General features: G+C 44.7%; 1 protein-coding gene across 13 annotated transcripts in view; it reads left to right on the plus strand.

Annotated features, from left to right (window-relative positions):
- The window catches only part of CIT (citron rho-interacting serine/threonine kinase), a 186158-nt gene continuing 167691 nt past the window's right edge, over positions 1298-19764 (plus strand). For 8 of the 13 annotated variants that reach the window (XM_021073544.1, XM_021073546.1, XM_021073549.1 and 5 more), the window contains exons 1-4: positions 1376-1439; positions 2489-2594; positions 10767-10908; positions 14781-14956. In XM_021073544.1, the coding sequence (XP_020929203.1) occupies positions 2499-2594; positions 10767-10908; positions 14781-14956 (414 nt within the window). In that variant the 5' untranslated portion in view covers positions 1376-1439; positions 2489-2498. Of the gene's footprint in view, positions 1440-2485; positions 2595-10766; positions 10909-14780; positions 14957-19764 lie in introns of all 13 variants that reach the window. The other 5 variants (XM_021073543.1, XM_021073545.1, XM_021073548.1 and 2 more) reach the window with 3 other exon arrangements.

Raw genomic sequence — 19764 nt, forward strand, 5'->3', positions numbered from 1 at the left:
CTTCTCTAAATATGTTCTTTTGCATTGTCTGCTTTTGAAATTTATATTACTGAAAACATACTTTATTCTATTGTTTTGCTTCCCTCACTCAGCATTGTTTTGGAAACTCATTTTGTTATTGTGTTCAGCCGTAGTTGGTCCCCTTTCATTGCTATTTGAAAACACTGCAATATAAAAAATTATCCTTTTTTTGCTAGTGGATATTTGTGTTCCAGCTTTTTTCTACAATGTTGTACAGTACTATTTGTACATACTCATAAACGTCTCTGGTGTACATAACTAGGAGTTTCTCTAAGGTGTACACCCAAGAGTGTCATAGAATGTGCATATCATTAACTTTAGCAAATAGTGGCAAACTCTTTTTCAAAGAGGCTGCACTGATTTTTTCTTTTTTTTTTCTGACAAAACAAGAGACTATTAGGAAGGGGCACCTAGGCAGAGAGCAGCAGGATGGAGGAACCCAGGAGAATTTCTCTGGAGGCTGTAGTGATTTATACTCCCATCAGCTATGTACGAATGGGGGTAGCTCCACATCTTTGCAAACACTGTCAGACCTCCACCCCAATCTGTTACTGTATCTCTTCGTGGTTTTATTTTTCTTATTTCCTGATTACAAATGATGTTGAGTACATCTTCATAAGTTGGTTGGTCTTTTGGATTTCCTCTATAGTGAACCGACTGTTTAAGTCTAGTCTTTATTTTATTTTTAAAATTAATTTATTTATTTAGCTGTGCCCACTGCATGTGGAAGTTGTCAGGCCAGGGATCCAACCCGTGCCACAGCATCGACAGGAGCCCCTGCAGTGACAACGTTGGATTCTTACCTGCTTCTTCACAAGGGAACTCCTAGTTTTTATTTTTAAATGTCCTATCAGTCTCAATACTTTCACGTGTTTGTTGCAGGACAGCCAGTCATTGAGGCAGGAGGAATGTCAAACTCAAAACATCTGCTGCTTCAGCTGTAGCAGAAAACCAGTTGGTTTACCAAAGTAACAAGTACTTTAGCCAGGATGAGGACCAAAACGACCGGACGGAGCGACCTGGCTGCTTTCTCCTCGCGAGTGTTCACGAAAGCAGCGCCGGCGAGCTCCCCGGAGATCCCAGGAACAAACAGAAGCAACCCCAAACCTTGCATCCTTCTGCTTAACCGCCAATTTCAAACTTCCAAGACCTGCCCTGCCGGGTTTTCCCACCCCGTTTCCTATTGGTCATGAGTCAAAGGAAGGAACAATTTGATTGGCTCTCCCTTTCACTTCCTTAGTCCTTTTCAGGACTTGGGCAGGGCCTGCTTGAGGTACCACTGTCCATCATAGGAGCGGAAACGCTGATTGGTCTGGAAATGCTTGGGGCCCGCCCATGCGGTTCCCCGGGTTTAAACTCAGCGGCGGGAGGCGCAGGGCTGAGTGCTGTGCAGAGCAGACTGGCGGGGTTCGCGGAGCGTGAGTCTGGTTTCCCACCCTCCCCTCAACGTCCAATTCCCCCCCCACCCCGCTCGGCAATAACAGGAGAAGGGTCTCCTCCACCCACCCAGACTCGGCTTTGCCTCTCGGAGCAGGAAGGGTGGCGGTCCCGCCCTCCCAGGGCTGCCGGGGGAGGAGTGGGAGCGGGTGGGGGGAGGGGTGCTGCCGGGGGCCCGGAGGATCTTTCCTGGCTGGCGGTGTACGCTTTCACCTCCACCCAGCCGGAAGGGTCGTCCAGGCAGACCTGGGGCCAGAATTTTTCCTTTCTTCAGCTGGATGGGGTCCTGTGTTGGTTCTGCCCTGCCTCCTGGCAGTACTACTAATGGAGGCCCGCAGCTCCTTACAATGTGTGACCTAAATTTACTTTAGTGTCTTCATGCTCTTCGTTCATTACCTCCTTCTTCCCGCCTCGCTCACTCCGCTCCAGCTCGTCTGGTCTCCCAGCTATTGTTGGAGAAGGCCAGGTCCTTATGGTGGTTCCTCTGCTTGGGATGCTTTTCTTACCCCGGATAGCGTAAGGCTTGCTGCTTACTCTCTTCAGGTTTTGGCTCAGGTGTTACCTTCTCAGTGGTTACCTTGACTACACTGTTAAAAACACACCCAGGCGTCAGGAACCTCATCTTACTCATTTGTTTTTTTGAGCCCCGTAGTACTTAACACCTTTCAACATACCTGTATTACGTAATTTGCTTATTTCTCAGTCATTTATTTAGTAACTATTTGCCAGCGTCTATGTGCAGCGTTCTGTATGTCCCCACTCTATGAGGGTAAATGTCCGTGCTCTGGTGGAGCTTACGTTCTGAGGGGGGCGGATAATAAATGCACTTTGCTGGAAGTGTTACAGCTTCACTCTTGTTACAGTGAATAAACATCTGATTTTTAAACTCAATGTCTAGACTGAGCTTCTTCAGACCCAAGTGGTGGCTGATTTTTCACCTCCCTCTTCCTGCTTTCTCCCAGGAGACCAGGATTGCTCACGCTTCTGCACACAGTGGTAGTGCAATTAACCTCTTATCTCCCTTCAGCAGCAGTGGGGAGATGTTGAAGTTCAAGTATGGAGCACGGAATCCGCTGGATGCCGGAGCTGCTGAACCCATTGCCAGCAGGGCCTCCAGGCTGAATCTTTTCTTCCAGGTAACAGGCTGGCTTGCTAACTTTGCTCACCCGTGTGTGTTTCCTTGGAACCTCTTTGTTACTCAGCTTTGCTTTTATTATAGGACTGAAGCTAATCTAGGTGAAATCCCTTTTTGGTGTTTTAGATGCAATGATAGTATTGGTAAAAGGAGCTATTGTGCAGACAGGAGTAGGTAGCTAAACTTGCCCTTGAAGGGAGACTTTTTAAAAACAAAAATTTTTTTTGGGGGGGGGCATGCCCATGACATGGGTCAGTTCCCAGGGCCAGGGATTGAACTCACACTATAGCAGCGACCCGAGCCACAGTGGTGATAATACCAGATTCTTAACCAGTTGTGCCACTGGGGAATTCCTTTAAAACTTTTTAAAAAAAATTTCCTTATTAATTTATTTTATTGAGTTATAGTCGGTTTATAATGTTGTAGTAATTTCGGATGTACAACAGAGTGATTCAGTCATACATATATATCATATATCTAACACATATATTCTTTTTTTAATAATGGTTTTAATTTTTTCCATTATAGCTGGTTTACAGTGTTCTTTCAATTTTCTACTGTACAGCAAGGTGACCTAGTCACACATAGATGTATACATTCTTTATTTTGACATTATCATGCTCTATCATAAGTGACTAGATATAGTTCCCAGTGCTATACAGCAGGATCTCATTGCTTATCTGTTCCAAAGGCAGTAGTTTGCATCTATTAACCCCAAATTCCCAGTCCATCCCACTCCCTCCCTCTCCCCCTTGGCAACCCCAAGTCTGTTCTCCATGTCCCTGATTTTCTCTACTGTGGAAAGGTTCATTTGTGCCGTATATTAGATTCCAGATATGAGTGATATCATATGGTATTTGTCGTTCTCTTTCTGACTTAACTCCACTCAGTATGAGAGTCTCTAGCTTCAACCACGTTGCTGCAAATGGCATTATTTCATTCTTTTTTATGACCGAGTAGTGTTCCATTGTGTATCCATTGTGTATCCACATCTTCCTGATCCAGTCATCTGTCGATGGACATTTGGGTTGTCTCTATGTCCTGGCTATTGTGAATAGTGCTGCAATGAACATGTGGGTGCATGTGTCTTTTTCAAGGGAAATTTTGTCCAGATGTATGCCCAAGAGTGGGATTGCTGGGTCATATGGTAGTTCTGTGTATAGTTTTCTAAGGTACCTCCATACTGTTCTCCATAGTGGTGGTACCAATTTACATTCCCACCAACAGTGCAGGAGGGTTCTCTTTTCCCTACACCCTCTCCAGCATTTGTTATTTGTGGACCTACTAATGACGGCCATTTTGACTAGTGTGAGGTGGTACCTCATAGTGGTTTTGATTTGCATTTCTCTAATAATAAGTGACGTTGAGCATTTTTTCATATGCTTGTTGGCCATGTGTATATCTTCTTTGGAGAAATGTCTATTCAGGTCTTTTGCCCATTTTTCAATTGGGTTGTTGGCTTTTTTGCTGTTGAGTTGTCTAAGTTGTTTGTATATTTTAGAGATGAAGCCCTTGTCATTTGCATCCTTTGAAACTATTTTCTCCCATTCTGTAAGTTGTCTTTTTTTTTTTTTTTTTTTACGGTTTCCTTTGCTGTGCAAAAGCTTGTCAGTTTGATTAGGTCCCATTGTTTTATTTTTGCTTTTATTTCTGTTGCTTTGGGAGACTGACCTGAGAAACCATTTGTAAGGTTGATGTGAGAGAATGTTTTGCCTATGTTCTCTTCTAGGAGTTTGATGGTGTTTTGTCTTATATTTAAGTCTTTAAGCCATTTTTGAGTTTTTGTGCATGGTGTGAGGGCGTGTTCCAGTTTCATTGATTTACGTGCAGCTGTCCAGTTTTCCCAGCACCACTTGCTGAAATAATACATATATATTCTTTTGCAGATTTTTGTCCCATATAGGTTATTACAAAATATTGGGTATAGTTCCCTGTGCTATAGAGTGAGTCCTTATTGATAATCTCCGCCCACACCGGGCTGCACCTGTGGCATATAGCCAGGGATTGATTCTGGGTCACAGCTGTGACTTATGCCACAGCTATGGCAATGCTGGATGCTTTGCATACTGCACCAGGCTAGGATTGGACCTGAGCTGCTTCAGGGACAATGCTGGATCCTTAACATGCTGAGACATAGTGGGAATTGTATGTGGTAGTGTGTATGTGTTAATTCCAGACTCCCCTTTATCCCTTCCTCCTGCAGGGAGACCCGTTTTTATGATTTCACACACTTTACACTTCAGTATAAAGTTTGTTCTTTTATTAAAGAAAAGAAAGTAAATGAACAAAGACTACTGTATGGACCAGAATTTCTGTAGGTGTAATCCTATTTCTTTTTCATTCAAGCCATGTTTGTTTGTTTTATTTATTTATTGCTTTTTAGGGCCATGGATGGGTATATGGAAGTTCCCAGGCTAGGGGTTGAATTGGAACTGCAGTTGCCAGCCTACGCCACAGCTCGTGGCAATGCCAGATCCTTTTTTTTTTTTTTTGTCTTTTGTCTTTTTTTTGTTGTTGTTGTTGTTGCTATTTCTTGGGCCGCTCCTGCGGCATATGGAGGTTCCCAGGCTAGGGGTTGAATCAGAGCTGTAGCCACCGGCCTACGCCAGAGCCACAGCAACGTGGGATCCGAGCTGCGTCTGCAACCTACACCACAGCTCACGGCAACGCCGGATCGTTAACCCACTGAGCAAGGGCAGGGACCGAACCCGCAACCTCATGGTTCCTAGTCGGATTCGTTAACCACTGCGCCACGACGGGATCTCCAATGCCAGATCCTTAACCCACTGAGCGAGGCCAGGGATTGAACCTGTGTCTTCATGGATACTAGTCAGGTAAGTTTCCCCAGCGCCACAACAGGAACTTGAAAGGATGTTTTAAATTAAAAAAAAAAAAAAAAGTTTTGATAAATACCACATCTGTGAAACCCACATTCCTCTCAAAATAAAGGACATTTCCATCACCCCAAGAATATTAAAACTTAATGTTGTGAGATTATTTCCAAGTAGCTTTTTAATTCTTTTGTTTCTGATGTAGATGGAACACCGTTGATACAGAAATTCTTGTTTGACTTTATGTATTCACAAGTCAAAGGGACAGTGTAGATAGTGGTGAGGATTAAGGTTTGCATCCTGATCCCAGCACTTGCTGTGTTACCTTGGGTGAGTCAGTTGCCCTCTCTGAAACCATTCGTCATTCTTTATAATAGAAGTTATGGCACCTAATTTACAGAATTGCAAGAATTAAATGAGATAATCCCTGTAAAGTACTTAGTTCTTTGCCCAGTTCTTGGTAAGCCCTTTATAAATGGTTACTGTTACTGATAATAAGTGTAGAAATAGTATTAGAGTAATAAGGCATTTATGTTCACTTAGCAGTAGTTATATTTAAGAAAATATTTTTGTAGAATACCTGTATGATGGTAAATGCTAATACATTCTTTTTTTTTTTTTTACTTTTATGGCTGCATCTGCGGCATACGTAAGTTCCCAGGCTAGGGGTCTAATTGGAGCTGTAGCTGCTGTCTTATACCACAGCCACAGCAACATGGGATTTGAGCCATAGTTGTGACCTACACCACAGCTCATGGCAATGCTGGACCTTTTAACTCACTGATCGAGGCCAGGGATTGAATCTGCATCCTCATGGATACTAGTTGGGTTCTTAACCTGCTGAGCCACAACGGGAACTCTTTTTTTTTTTTTTTTTTTTTTAAATTGAAGTACAGTCGACTTACAGTGTTGTGTTAGTTTCATTACTAATATGTTCTTGAGGACATTTTTCCCAAGATGCTGGTATTGGAGATGTTCAAACAGAACAGAATGGAGATGGACTGAAAGCTTAAATGTCACCGTTTTAAGTCATAGGATATTTTTACTAATGAGTAATCTCTTTTCCACCTCAGATGACTGGAGTGCTACCACTTTTTAGCCCCTTTATCATTTTACACCAAAACCCTTCCAACTAATAACTTTATTAAGGGTTTATAATGTGTGGATAGGGAGCAAGGCAAAGATAGGTCAGAAACATGCAGCTTGTAAATGGCAAAGCCACATTCCATTTTTGCTCTGTGGACATGTAACTGCTGGGTGACATTGCCAGAATGTGTCAGAGTTTATTAAGTGTATTTTATGTTTAAATGTCATTATAATAGCAAGGATTGTGGGTAAATCCTGAGTTCATCTTTATTTTACTAATGAGCTCCTCCCAACCCCTAGGAAGGCTATTAGTTACAAGCATAGCATACACCTAACATTTGCCTTATATGAACAGGTAAGGATACTGATTTTTTCCTCACCCAATGTCATTTTAATGAAGTTTAAATAGAGAGGAGTGATTTTTGTTTTCCATTCAGGTAAGTACTTTGGACAGGGTCTTCGTTTCTATTTAACCGTGTTTCCCGTGAGTGGTTGGCAGGCCTTTAGACTTTCAAGCCAGCAAAGTTTTACAAACTTGCTGGGCCAACCTAGGTTTGCCAGATTTATCTTTTGCCAAGTAAGGGATATAAAAAAACAAGAAGGAAAAAAAGTGAAAACTATTATCTTATGGTCCTTTGATTTCATAAACAAAGGACATTTTAAGAAACACCGTGAGAGGAAGGACATCTTTTCAGGATAAAGGATCATTTGACAATTTGAATACTCTTAGCTTTGTAAAAGTGTCATCATGTGATGGTCATTTTTTTTCCCATTTCATGGCAGCCTTGAAAACTTTGTTAAGACTCAGTACTGTATTTGGGAACTGCTGTGTGCACTAAATTCATCAAAGAACAGAAGAAACAAAAAATCTTATTTTTCCAGCTAATGGCAGAACTCTAAAGTGACAGATATGATGGCCTTTTTTGACCCAGTGCTTTACAAGCCTGGTTGAGGTTTGACTCTCTTGGGCGCCTTGTTAGTAAAACATATTCTTTTTTTTTTTTTTTTTTTAAAGTACGCCTTTTTTATTTTATTTTATTTTTTTTGTCTTTTTGCCATTTTAGGGCCGCATCCACAGCGCATGGAGGTTCCCAGGCTAGGGGTCTAATCGGAGCTGTAGCTGCTGGCCTACACCAGATCCACAGCAACGCGGGATCCGAGCCATGTCTGCAACCTATACCACAACTCACGGCAATGCCAGATCCTTAACCCACTGAGCAAGGGCAGGGATCGAACCCGCAACCTCATGGTTCCCAGTCGGATTTGTTAACCACTGCGCCACAATGGGAACTCCAGTAAAACATATTCTAAGCTAGAAACCGGGGAATTCTAATTCAGTAGATTGGGGTTAGAGCCCGAGAACCTGTTTATTATTATTTTTTTTCAAGTATAGTTGATTTACAATGTTCTGTCAATTTCTGCTGTGCAAGGGAGTTCCTATTGTGGTGCAGTATCCATAAGGACACAGGTTTGATCCCTGGCCTCACTCACTGGGTTACGGATCGGGCATTGCCTTGAACTGTGGTGTAGATCTCAGATGAGACTCAGATTCTGCATTGCTGTGGCTATGGTGTAGGCTGGCAGCTACGGCTCTAATTCAACCCCTGGCCTGGGAGCTTCCATAGGCTGTGAGTGTGGCCCTAAAAAAAAAAAGAAAGTTTCTGCTGTGGAGCAAAGTGACCCAGTTATACATGTGTACATTCTTATTCTCACATTATCCTCCATCATGTTCCATCACAAGTGATTAGTTATAGTTCCCTGAGCTACACAGCAGGATCTCATTTCTTATCCACTCCAAATGCAATAGTTTGCATCTACCAACTCCAAACTCCCAGTCCATCTCCTTCCTTTCCCCTCCGCCTTGGCCAGCACAAATCTGTTCTCCATGTCCGTGAGTTTGTTTATTTTCTATAGATAGGTTCATTTGTGCCATATATTAGATTCCAGACATAAGTGGTAGCATACGGTATTTATCTTTCTCTTTCTGACTGACTTCACTTAGTATGAGAGTCTCTAGTTTCCACCCATATTGCTGCAAATGACATTATTTTGTTCTTTTTTATGGCTGCATAGTATTCCATTGTGTATATATACTACATCTTCTTAATCTATGCATCTATCCATGGACATTGAGGTTGTTTCTATATCTTGGCTATTGTGACTAGTGCTGCAATGAACATAGGGGTGCATGTATTTTTTTTTTTTTTTTTTAGGGCCACACCCATGGCATATGGAGGTTCCCATGCTAGGGGTCAAATTGGAGCCAGCCTATGCCACAGCCGCAGCAACGCCAGATCTGAGCCGCGTCTGCGACCTACACCACAGCTCATAACCCACTGAGTGAGGCCAGGGATCGAACCTGTGTCCTCATGGATGCTAGTCGGGTTCATTAACTGCTGAGCCATGATGGGAACTCTGCATGTATCTTTTTTAATGGAAGTTCTGTCTGGATGAATGTCCAGGAATGGAATTGCTGGATCATGTTGTAGTTCTATATTTGGTTTTCTGAGGTACCTCCATACTGTTTCCCATAGTGGTTTGTACCAATTTACATTCCCATCCCACTGTAGGAGGGTTCCCTTTTCTCCACACCCTCTCCAGCATTTGTTATTTGTAGACTTATTAATGATGGCCATTCTGACTAGTGTAAAGTTGAGAACCTGTTTTTGTTTTTGTTTTTTTAAGTTCTCCAGGGTATTCACATGTAGCTAGTCTGTTTCTGTTATCCAGTGTTGGGTAAGGAATCACTCACACAGTTAAAAGCAACAGTGATTTATTTTTTATGATTCTGTGGGTTGGCTGAGTTCACCTAGGTGTTGGTTCTGGTCCACCCTGTGACATTAGCTGGAATCACCCAAGGGGCCATATTGAGTTGGGAGCTTGGCTGGGCCTGGAACATCTGGGTGCTGACTGCTGGCTGGGACACCTCAGAGTTCTTTCACTGACCTCACTTTATAAGGTCTTTCAGTATTCATTCAATGTAACCCTGGCTTTGTGATTTTTTTCCCATAAATCGTAAGTATCTTAGACTCCATAGGCTCTATGTTTCTGCTGCAACTACTCAACTCTGCCATTGTAGCACAAAAGCAGCCATAGACAGTGTGGCAATAGGTGTGGCTGTGTGCCAATAAAGTTTTATTTGTAAAAACAGGCAGTGGGCCAGCCAAAAAAAAAAGGTGGAAGTAGAAGCTGCCAGACTACTTAAGGGCTCTAACTTAACCTGACAGAGGGTCAGTCATGTCATGTTCTGTTGGTGGAAATGAGTCACTGCAACAGCACAGATTCACGGAGAGAGCAAATAGATTGAAGCTCTTGAAGGGTGCAGTGGCAAGTACCTTCAGAGTTGGAGGAACCATTGGCGGCCAGCTTTGCAGAGAGACCTCCGCACAATCCACGGCCTGGCACATGGGAATCATTGCTCTAGACAGGGGGTAGCAAACTCATCTTTGAGGGCCAGGCAGCAAGTGAAAGGAATAAAGTGGGCCAGGTGGAAGAGCTACGAGTCAGATCTGCAGTGCAGTGCAGAACACACTCACTACCCCGAGGGGCAGTGTTTCCCAGCTCTGCTCAGCATCTCCAGGCTGGAACGTGGAGGCAGTGTTGCCAGATCTGCCAGTGTTTCATGAGAAGCCAGAAATCCCCCCACCCCCCCATCCTCCACATTTTTTTGTGTGTGAAATCTCCTGATTTTTCAATATTGGCAGATAACTCAAATTATTTTAAATACCACAGGCCAAACATAACATGTCTGTGGGCTAGAGACAGTCTGCCAGTTTGCAGCTGTTGCTGGAGAGCATGAATAAATTCAGCTTAGTGCAGTCGCTCCATTCACACGACCCTAGGTTGTTTGAGTGAATGAAAGACACTGAAATTATGTTAGCAAATCTCTGGGACCAGAGGAAGGAAGCGGTTCTCATGTCCTGCTGCAAGGACACTGAGACTTGTCCAGACCAGCAGGGTCGAGAGTATATGTTCCTTCGAGCCTCAGACCATACAGAAAGAAGGACCTTTTCTTACTCAGCATGTGCCAGCGAAGTTCTCCCCAGGTGCCAGGAGAAGAAGCCCACAGTGATGGCATCATACACGTGACAGCTCAGTGGATGTCACTTTAGACAATGAAGCCACCAAATTGTGCTGTTAGCATGTGTCGTGAGCAGTTAGTTGAGCTGGTGGCTTGCAATTTGCTCTGCGTGGATGTTATTGATCAAAGCTTTTCATTATTGACAATGTCTCCATCTGCTGTTTGCTGTTTTTAGGGGAAACCACCCTTCATGACTCAACAACAGATGTCTCCTCTTTCCCGAGAAGGGATATTAGATGCCCTCTTTGTTCTCTTTAAAGAATGCAGTCAGCCGGCTCTGATGAAGATTAAGCACGTGAGCAGCTTTGTCCAGAAGTGTAAGTGTGTGGAACTTTTTTTTGAAAACTGTCTGGCTTAGAATTGGAAGAATACAGGACTTCCAGTGGGGAGGGTCGGATGATGTGTTCATGTTTGGTGGGAGTGGGTAAGAAGCCTGCTCTTAGACAGATGCAACTGTAAGGTCAAGTTCCACTTGTTGTTGGGAGATGGGGTAAGTCAAGGCTTCTTGGTTGCCAGTGCCAGAAACTCAAGTCATACTAGCTTAGGCCAGAAGGTGCATTTTTTTTGGGCGAGGTCATGAAACTGTGAAAGTCCAGGGATGGGCCAAACTTTAGGCCTGGCTTGTCCAGGGTCTTAAATAACGTCTGCTCCCATCCTTACCCTCACTCAAGGCTGCTTATTCATTAGGCATTGTAAATGCAGTGCATAGCGCCCACCATATTTAATTTGATTTGAATTTATTATACATAGCTGAACTTGATTTTTATTTATTTTAAAATCATAAGAAAAATGTGGGTATAATAATAATAATGTATAATGATTCTGCATTGTATTCATCTTTATACCAAGTGGCCATTTGTTTTATGGAGCAAGACGCTGGCAAAGCAAAGTGCCTTAGGACTGTGAGAGCGGTACATTGGCCCTGCCTGCACCTTGTTCTTGACTCTGCTTGACTTCATGGTGGGAAGTTGGCTGCTGGTTCTCCAGTTTCATATTTTTTAACCTTACACCAGTGATTTTCTAGCAATCGTGATTTTGTCCCCCAGTGACATTTGGCTGTATCTGGAGGCATTTTGGTTGTCACAGCTCCCCAGATTCCATGTGCCAGGCAACTGCAAAGGGCTTGAATTGGGCACCATCTTTGGAGACTGGCACACTATTCTGCCTGGTATGCGTCCTCCACTGTCTGTATTCATGCAGTCCCAGGGGAGGTTCTCATTGGCTCTGCTTTAGGTCATTTGCCCACCCTTGACCAGTCACAGGGCAAGGGTGTGAAGTATTGTGACTGGCCTTATCTTGGTGCCTAGAGGTCCAGGGCACTGTGGTCACCAGGACAGCATGGAATAGGGGATGTGCAGTTGCCCAAAGGAGCTGGAAGTTTTGAGTAGATAAAACCAATATACGTCATTGTCTTTTTTTTTTTTTTTAGGGTGGCACCTGGGACATTTGAAAGTTCCCAGGGTAGGGGTTGAATCGGAGCTGCAGCTGCTGGCCTACACCATAGCCATAGCAACGCAAGATCCAAGCCAGATCTACAACCTGTGCCTCAGCTTGTGACTAATACCAGATCCTTGACCTGCTGAGTGATGCCAGTGATCAAACTCAAATCCTCATGGATACTAGTTGGGTTCTTAACCCACTGAGCCACAACAGGAAGTCCCAATATACGTCAATGTATATTGTACAACATGGTGATGTGGAATGGTCTCTTAGGATTCTGAGAGCATCGTGGTGTTTTTGCCTGCAAGTGGTTCTGTTTTATGATTGAGATGCCCTGTGGTTGCCAGTGACAGACCCAGAATTATTAAGCTGGAGAATGCTGTAAGCAGCGTGGGGGCCCAAGGCCTCACAGAACCAGGAGAGAATGGCCTTGTGTGCCAGCAGTAATAAAATCAGGCTCAACCCTGAAAGTTGCAAGCCAGCATGTTTGGGGAATTAATAATTCAAAACCCAAGTACTTGATCTGAAAGAAGCTTGGAAGAGGACAGGAAAGAAAGACTGGGGTTGGCACTGTGATGTCAGGGCACAGGGGAAATACCGTGCAGCTTTCCATTTTGCTTTTGCATGGAATTCTCTGTGAAGGCACTCTAGATTTATTTTGTTCTTTGCATTGGCCACGATGAATTCATGCAGATCCACGTACCACTCTTGCCTGATTTCCCAAGGCACCAAAAGCAGGGGCTTTTAGGATGAGTAGTTGAAGTAAGCAGTGCAGTCAGTGCAGTGGAATTCATCGTATGTGCTTTTGATGCAGGTGAATTCAACTTCACCTGCGCAACAAAGGGTATAGGTGACAGCAATTAAGACCGCGTTGGCTAATTCATCGATTGGCTACTAAATGACTGCAGTTGTGAAATGGCCTTTCCCTGACTCTGTTCCTCTCACCGTGTGAAGAACTTGCCAAGCAAATGTAACTCTAGACTGTTGCTCCCACCTTTATCTGGTGCCCAGTCACAGAGACAGTGATTGCTCCAACATGTGGGATTTCACATGTTTTGATCTTAAACATGGCACTTTCTGAGGGCTTTTCCAGGTTTTTTGTTTGTTTGTTTGTTTTGTTTTTTGTTTTTTTTCCTGACCACCCCACAGCATATGGAGTTCCCAGGCCAGGGATCAGATCCAAGTCATGGTTGCAACCTGTGCTGTAGGTTCGGCAACTCTGGATCCTTTAACCCTCTGGGCCAGGCTGGGGATGGAACCTGAGCCTGGCATTTCAGAGATGCCACTGATCCCGTTACCCCACAGCAAGAACTCCTCCAGGGTAATTTTGATGATGTGTTTCCCTCGTCTCCCTTTGGAGTGTGACCCCATATATGATGCAGTTTCCTGATGACTCACAGTTTCAGTCGGTGGGTCAGTCATGGATGTTCCCCTCTTTCCTTTAGATCATTAGAGTCGTTGCACATCCAGTGGTGCCCCAGCTTAGTGTTATTAATAAATGAATGTTGGATTCCAAATTCGCCATCCATTTAGTCCGTACTTTAAACACTGAAGATTTGTGAACTAAATGTTTGTATCTCCTCCCAATTCCCCGAATTCATATGTGCAGGCTCTAACTCCCAGTGTGGTGGTGTTTGAAGGTGGACCTTTTGCGAGATAATTCAATTTTTAAAAAGAGTTTCTAAGTGCCCATGGCATGTGAGTTTCTGGGCCAGGGATTGAACCTGAGCCCCAGCAGTGACAACATTGGATCCTTAACCTGCGGAACCACCAGGGACTTCCGATAACTCGATTTAGATGAATCCCTAAAGATGGGCCCCCCTGATGGAATTAGTGCCTTTAGGAGAAGAGGAAGAGTGACCAGGGCTCCCTTTCCTTCTGCCACATGAGGACGCAGGGAGAAGGTGGCTGCCTGTCAGCCAGGAGGCAGGTTCTCACCAGATCTTGGTCTACTGGCCTTCCCAGCCTCCAGAACTTTGAGAAATAAATGCCTGTGGTTTAAAGCCACTTGGTTGATGGTATTTTGTTAAAGCAGTCAGAACACGTGAAGCCATGACCCAAGAAATTGCACTTGGAAAAGGAATGAGACTGTTTGCTGAGAGAAGAAGATAGTTGCAAGCCCATCCAGATGAGTGAATGTCACCTTTTCAGGGCCAAGGTCGAGGCTGTATTTGGTTCCTTGGGCTCAGGCTTTTCTTTTTTTTTCCCTTTTGTGGTGCTACAGAATGAGGAAAGGAAGGTATTGACTGACACCATCCAAGGGAGATAAGACCTGGGCTAGTGGGATTAAACTGAGCAGGACACACGTAGTCAGAATGGAATGATCTGGATGTCAGCTCCAAAGTCAGCTGAGATGGGGATCCTGTTGCCCACGTCCTGTTATAAACCCATCTACACGCCAATAAGCACGTTGGACCAAACACTGCCCGGCAGCCTTCAGAGAGGAGGACGACAAGCATGATTTCTGTTCTCCTTTCCCTCTTTGCTACGTCTACAGGATTCAAATCATAGCTGCCATGGAAACTGTGCTCTCGAATTTCTGGAGCCCTTAATTTTAACTTAACATAGAAAAACACTTTTGTGCTGATTTTATAATTATTCACGACAAGAAGAAAGGGACTACATGTCTCTTGACAGTGAGGGAAGACATAACAGCACTCCTTTCCTCCTTCCTCTTCACCTTCATACAGGTGCGTGTGTTTGAAGCACATTATTGATCCAGAGGGGTCACTCTCAATGTCTTTTGCAGATGCTGATGTCATAGCTGAGTTGCAGGAGCTCCAGCCTTCAGCAAAGGACTTCGAAGTGAGAAGTCTCGTGGGTTGCGGTCACTTTGCCGAAGTGCAAGTGGTCCGAGAGAAGGCGACCGGGGACATCTATGCCATGAAAGTCATGAAGAAGAAGGCCTTGTTGGCCCAGGAGCAGGTAGGAGCATTTACCATCACGGCTTTTCCCTTTGTGCACCAGCATGTTCACTGTCGAGATGATCATTTGCGGACCCGACCTCTGGGATGGAGCCAGTCTTCCTCCGTGTCTCTGGCTAATTCTGATGGCACAGCCTGGAAGGTCTTGAACTGATTTTGACTAATTTTGAAGATTGACAAGCTCCCTTTGGTTGCTCGGTCATGATTCGATAGTTGTGTATTATCCAGTACCAGCTTGGCCTTTTCGCTGATGAATCTGAGATGATCTTTCATAACCATTGGCTAGGGCTTCAGAGATGTGTGTGTGTGGGGGGAGGGGGCTGAGTTAAATAGCCTTTGCTTTGGCACCCATCTTTTTTTTTTTTTTTTTTTCCTTTTTTCTTTTTAGGGCTGTAGCTGCGACATATGGAAGTTCCCAGGCTAAGGGTCAAATCGGAGCTGTAGCTGCAGGCCTATGCAACAGCAGCACCAGATCCAAGCTGCTTCTGCGACCTACACTGCAGTTCATAGTAACGCTGGATCCTTAACCCACTGGGTGAGGCCAGGGATCGAACCCACATCCTCACGGATATTAGTGGGGTTTGTTAGCTCTGAGCCACAGTGGGAACTCCGGCACCTGTCTTACATATTTGTGTTGGGGGCCCATGTATTTGATTTTACACCAGGCTTCTGGAGAAATGAGATGGTTCTGTGGCTAGGGAGCCGCTGGTTTGAGAGCAGGTGAGAAGTTACCTTTCTGTCTGTGGTGTTTTTCTCCCTTTGAAACAAGGCTGTTGCTACAGACGTATTGATTCATTGTCTGTGTTTCTAGAGTGACTGCCGTCAGCCTGGGCTTTCAGAGAGCAGTTCGTTAGTTACCCAAGTGGGAGTGCACATCATGTGCTCGGCCTTGCAGCCTGCTCCGTGGGAAGCCTGTACAGGAAATCAAATCTCTGTGGCTGTTGTTTCAGGGATTCACAATAAGCTTGGAAAGTGGAGGAGGGATGCAGATCCATAAAGCAGACGCTTATCTGTTTAGCATCACAGAAGAGGGAGCAGTTAGCAAGTTTGTGGATGATGGAGTGGGTGAGCCCAAGGCAGTTAGGGAAGGTTCATGCTGCTGAGAGGGAATGTGGGTTCAGAGCAGAGAGGAGTGAAGAGAATGTGCCAGGTGAAAATGTGGCCCATTCTCGAGGTTTGAAACTGGGAATGCTATGCAGATGTGGTTTTGTTTGTTTGCGGATTTTTTTTTTTTGTTTTTTTTTTAACGTTTTAGGACGGAAAGGCTGGGAAATGGGGAGAAAGGTGATATTTGAATGGCAAGGGGGTGATTGGTGACCCTCAACCTCAAGAACCCTTTTTGGGAGTTTCCTGGTGGCCTAGAGGTTAGGGATCCAGCATTGTCACTGCTGTGGCTCGGGTCACTGCTGTGGCACAGGTTTGATCCCTGGTCTAGGAACATCTGCATGCCACAGGTGTGACCAAAAATAAAACCCCGTAAACCAAAAGACTCCTGTTTTGGTTAGTGTGGTAAGGAATACATCCTGACCACTTTTAAGTGTGTTGGTTCAGTGGCATGAAGTATATTCACAATGCTGTGCCACCACCACCACTGTCTGCCTTCAGAACTTTTTCATCTTTCCAAGCAGAAGCCCTGTACCCATTCAAGAGTAAGTCCCCACTTCCCCCAAGAACTGTTGTTTGGCATCGAGGTTTAGTCTGTGTGACGGTGAGGGGTCATGTGGGCTTTTGGAAGGAGGAGGTCGGGGTCAGAGTCTGAGCACTTCAGTGAATTGCCGTGGCCTTCAGTCAGAGAAGCAGCCAGGGGCAGGAAGCTGCTTGTCAGAATCCAAGAACACTGAGGCCTGCATCCAGGAAGGAAATGTGAGCAACTTCCCAGAGATGATAAAGGCCAAGACGTGGCAGACCATTCAGAGGAGCAGGTGGAAGAGGCTCACTCAGCCTCCCAACCCCTGAGAACCACCTGTCATCAGACCATACCTGCTGAGCTCCTGTTGCATCTGTGGAGTTTCTAGGTCCTCGGAAGAGGCATTAGATGTAGCCTCTTGCTGCTTATGTTTCAGGTGGAAAATGGTGCATATAAAAAGAAACTAATCTAGGAGTCCCCACTGTGGTGCAGTGGCTCAGGTTGCTGTGGAGGTGTGGGTTCGATCCCTGGTGTGGCACATTGGTTTAAAGGACCCAGCATTGCCCTAGCTGTGGCTCAGATTCAATTCCTGGCCCAGGAACTGCCTTATGCTGTGAGTGTGGCGGTAAAAATTAAAAAAAAAAAAAGGAAGCTAATCCAACATATGCCATACTGCAGGCAAGCAGCAGAGACACTCAAAGGTGTGCCCTCCTCCAGGGGAGTGACTTGAGGTGACCCCTGTGTGACTGGAGGTGGGGAGGGTTTTAAAAATCACACACACACACACACACACACACACACACACACACACACACACACACACACACACACACTCAGGAACTAATTAAAGCCACCCACCTACTCCTTAACAGGCACGGTGAAGCTTGGGAATTTAAGGGCATGAGGAGAGAGAAGTCAGCACAGGGAATGAGTAGAAGAAAGTGCCATAGTGGAGGTGAGAAGAGGTAGCATCCTACAAACAGGATCTACCACCCAAGAGGAGTCAGCACACCCTCCCAGAGCTCTGTGAGAACCAGAAGAGGTCCCCAGGGACCGTATGTTTTAATGGGAGCTTCAGAGTTCAGACGAGGAGTCTATGGTAAGCAGGTGAAGGTGTAGACCCTTTAGTTCAGCCAGCCTTCATGGGACACTTTTTACGCTCCAGGAAAAGAGAAGGATCAGTGGATCTGGTGCAGTGGATTACGGATGGTGGGTTGGTGTTTCCCAAAACGTGTTAGATATTTAACTGGCAGTGTACATGATGATTTTAAGTAGTAATATAGACAGAATTTTTTTTTTGTTGTTATTTTTTTATTTTTGGCTACACCTGAGGCATGTTGAAGTTCCCTGGGCCAGGGACTGAACTTGCAACACAGCAGTGACCTGAATAACAACAATGACGACACTGGCTCCTTAATGGCTAGACTACTAGGGAATTCCTGGACAGAACTCTTTTAAAACATTTTATAGTTTAGGAGTTCCTGTCGTGGCTCAGTGGTTAACAAATCCAACTAGGAACGATGAGGTTGTGGGTTTGACCCCTGGCCTTGCTCAGTGGGTTGGGGATCTGGCGTTGCCGTGAGCTGTGGTGTAGGATGTAGATGTGGCTCGGATCCCGCATTGCTGTGGCCCTGGTGTAGGCCGGCAGCTACAGATCCGATTCAACCCCTGGCCTGGGAACCTCCATATGCCGCAGGAGTGGCCCAAGAAATGGCAAAAAGACAAAAAAAAAAAAGAAAAGAAAAAAGAACAAAAGAAAACCTTTTATAGTTTAATATTAACTGATATATCAAAACATAGGATGGTGTTGTTGGAACTAAATGGAAGATTTATTGATTGATTGATTTATTCATTCATTCTTTTTATGGCCACACTTGTGGTGTATGGATGTTCCCAAGCCAGTGGTCCAATTGGGGCTGCAGCTGTGACCCATGCCACAGCTTATGGCAACACCAGATCCTTAAGCTATTGAACGAGGCCAGGAATCAAGTCTGCATCCTCACAGAGACAACATCGAGTCCTTAACTTGCTGAGCCACTGCGGGAACTGACTAGTATCCATGAGGACATGGGTTTGATCCCTGGTCTTGCTCAGTGGGTTAAGGATCTGGCGTTGCTGCAAGCTGCAGTGTAGGTCACAGATGTGGCTCTGATCTGGTATGGCTATGGTGTAGGCTGACAGTTGCAGCTCTGATTCGACCCCTAGCCTGGGGGCTCCCATATGCCACAGGTGTGGCCCTGAAAAAGAAAATAAAAGTCAGAAAATTAACCATGATAAATTGCCACCATCTAATCCTCAGCCCCACTCAATGTTCACCATTGGTTCCATGGTCTTAGAGCAACAGGATGCATTTCAGAATCACACATGGCATTTAGTTGTCCTGTCCCTTTGCTCTTTTTCATTTTTAGGGCCATACCCGCGGCATATGGAGGTTCCCAGGCTAGGGTCTAATGGGAACTATAGCTGCCGGCCTACACCACAACCACAGCAATGCCAGATCCGAGCCTCGTCTGCGACCTACACCACAGCTCATGGCAACACTGGATCCTTAACCCACTGAGCGAGGCCAGGGACCGAACCTGCAACCTCATAGTTCCTAGTCAGATTTGTTTCTGCTGTGCCACGATGGGAACTCCCCTTTGCTCTTTTTCAATCTGAAACAGTCTCTTAGTTTTTTGTGGACTCTTATGACCTTGGCGATTCTGAAGGTTGTAAGCCATTTATTTTGTAAGGTATAGATTTGTCTGATGTTGCTCATGCTGCGATTCAGGTTCAGGCCAGAACATCACAGATAAGATGCTCTATTCCTCTCACTGCATTCCAACAGGTGAGTCTCAATTTCAGATTGTCACATTCCTGAGGATGTCACTTTGGTATTTGCCATGCTTTTCCATTATGGAATTACTCCTCTCTCCTTTGTAACTACAAACATCTTGGAAGAAGCTATTTTCAAACTATGGAAATATCTGTTTCTCATAAAACTTGCAATCCATTCATTTATTTATATCTGTATTGACTTGCATTTTCCTGTCAGTTACAGTCCATTCCCGTCTTTATATATTTTTATACTCAGATCTCAGATTGTCCTTAATTTGGCCAATGAGAACCTCTTTAGGTTGCCTTTTTTTCGGGGCAGGGGATATTCCTCCTCTGAGTTCTGTGTTGCTTTTTGATACAATAAG

The sequence above is a fragment of the Sus scrofa genome, chromosome 14, assembly GCF_000003025.6.
Source record: "Sus scrofa isolate TJ Tabasco breed Duroc chromosome 14, Sscrofa11.1, whole genome shotgun sequence".
Taxonomy (NCBI): domain Eukaryota; kingdom Metazoa; phylum Chordata; class Mammalia; order Artiodactyla; family Suidae; genus Sus; species Sus scrofa.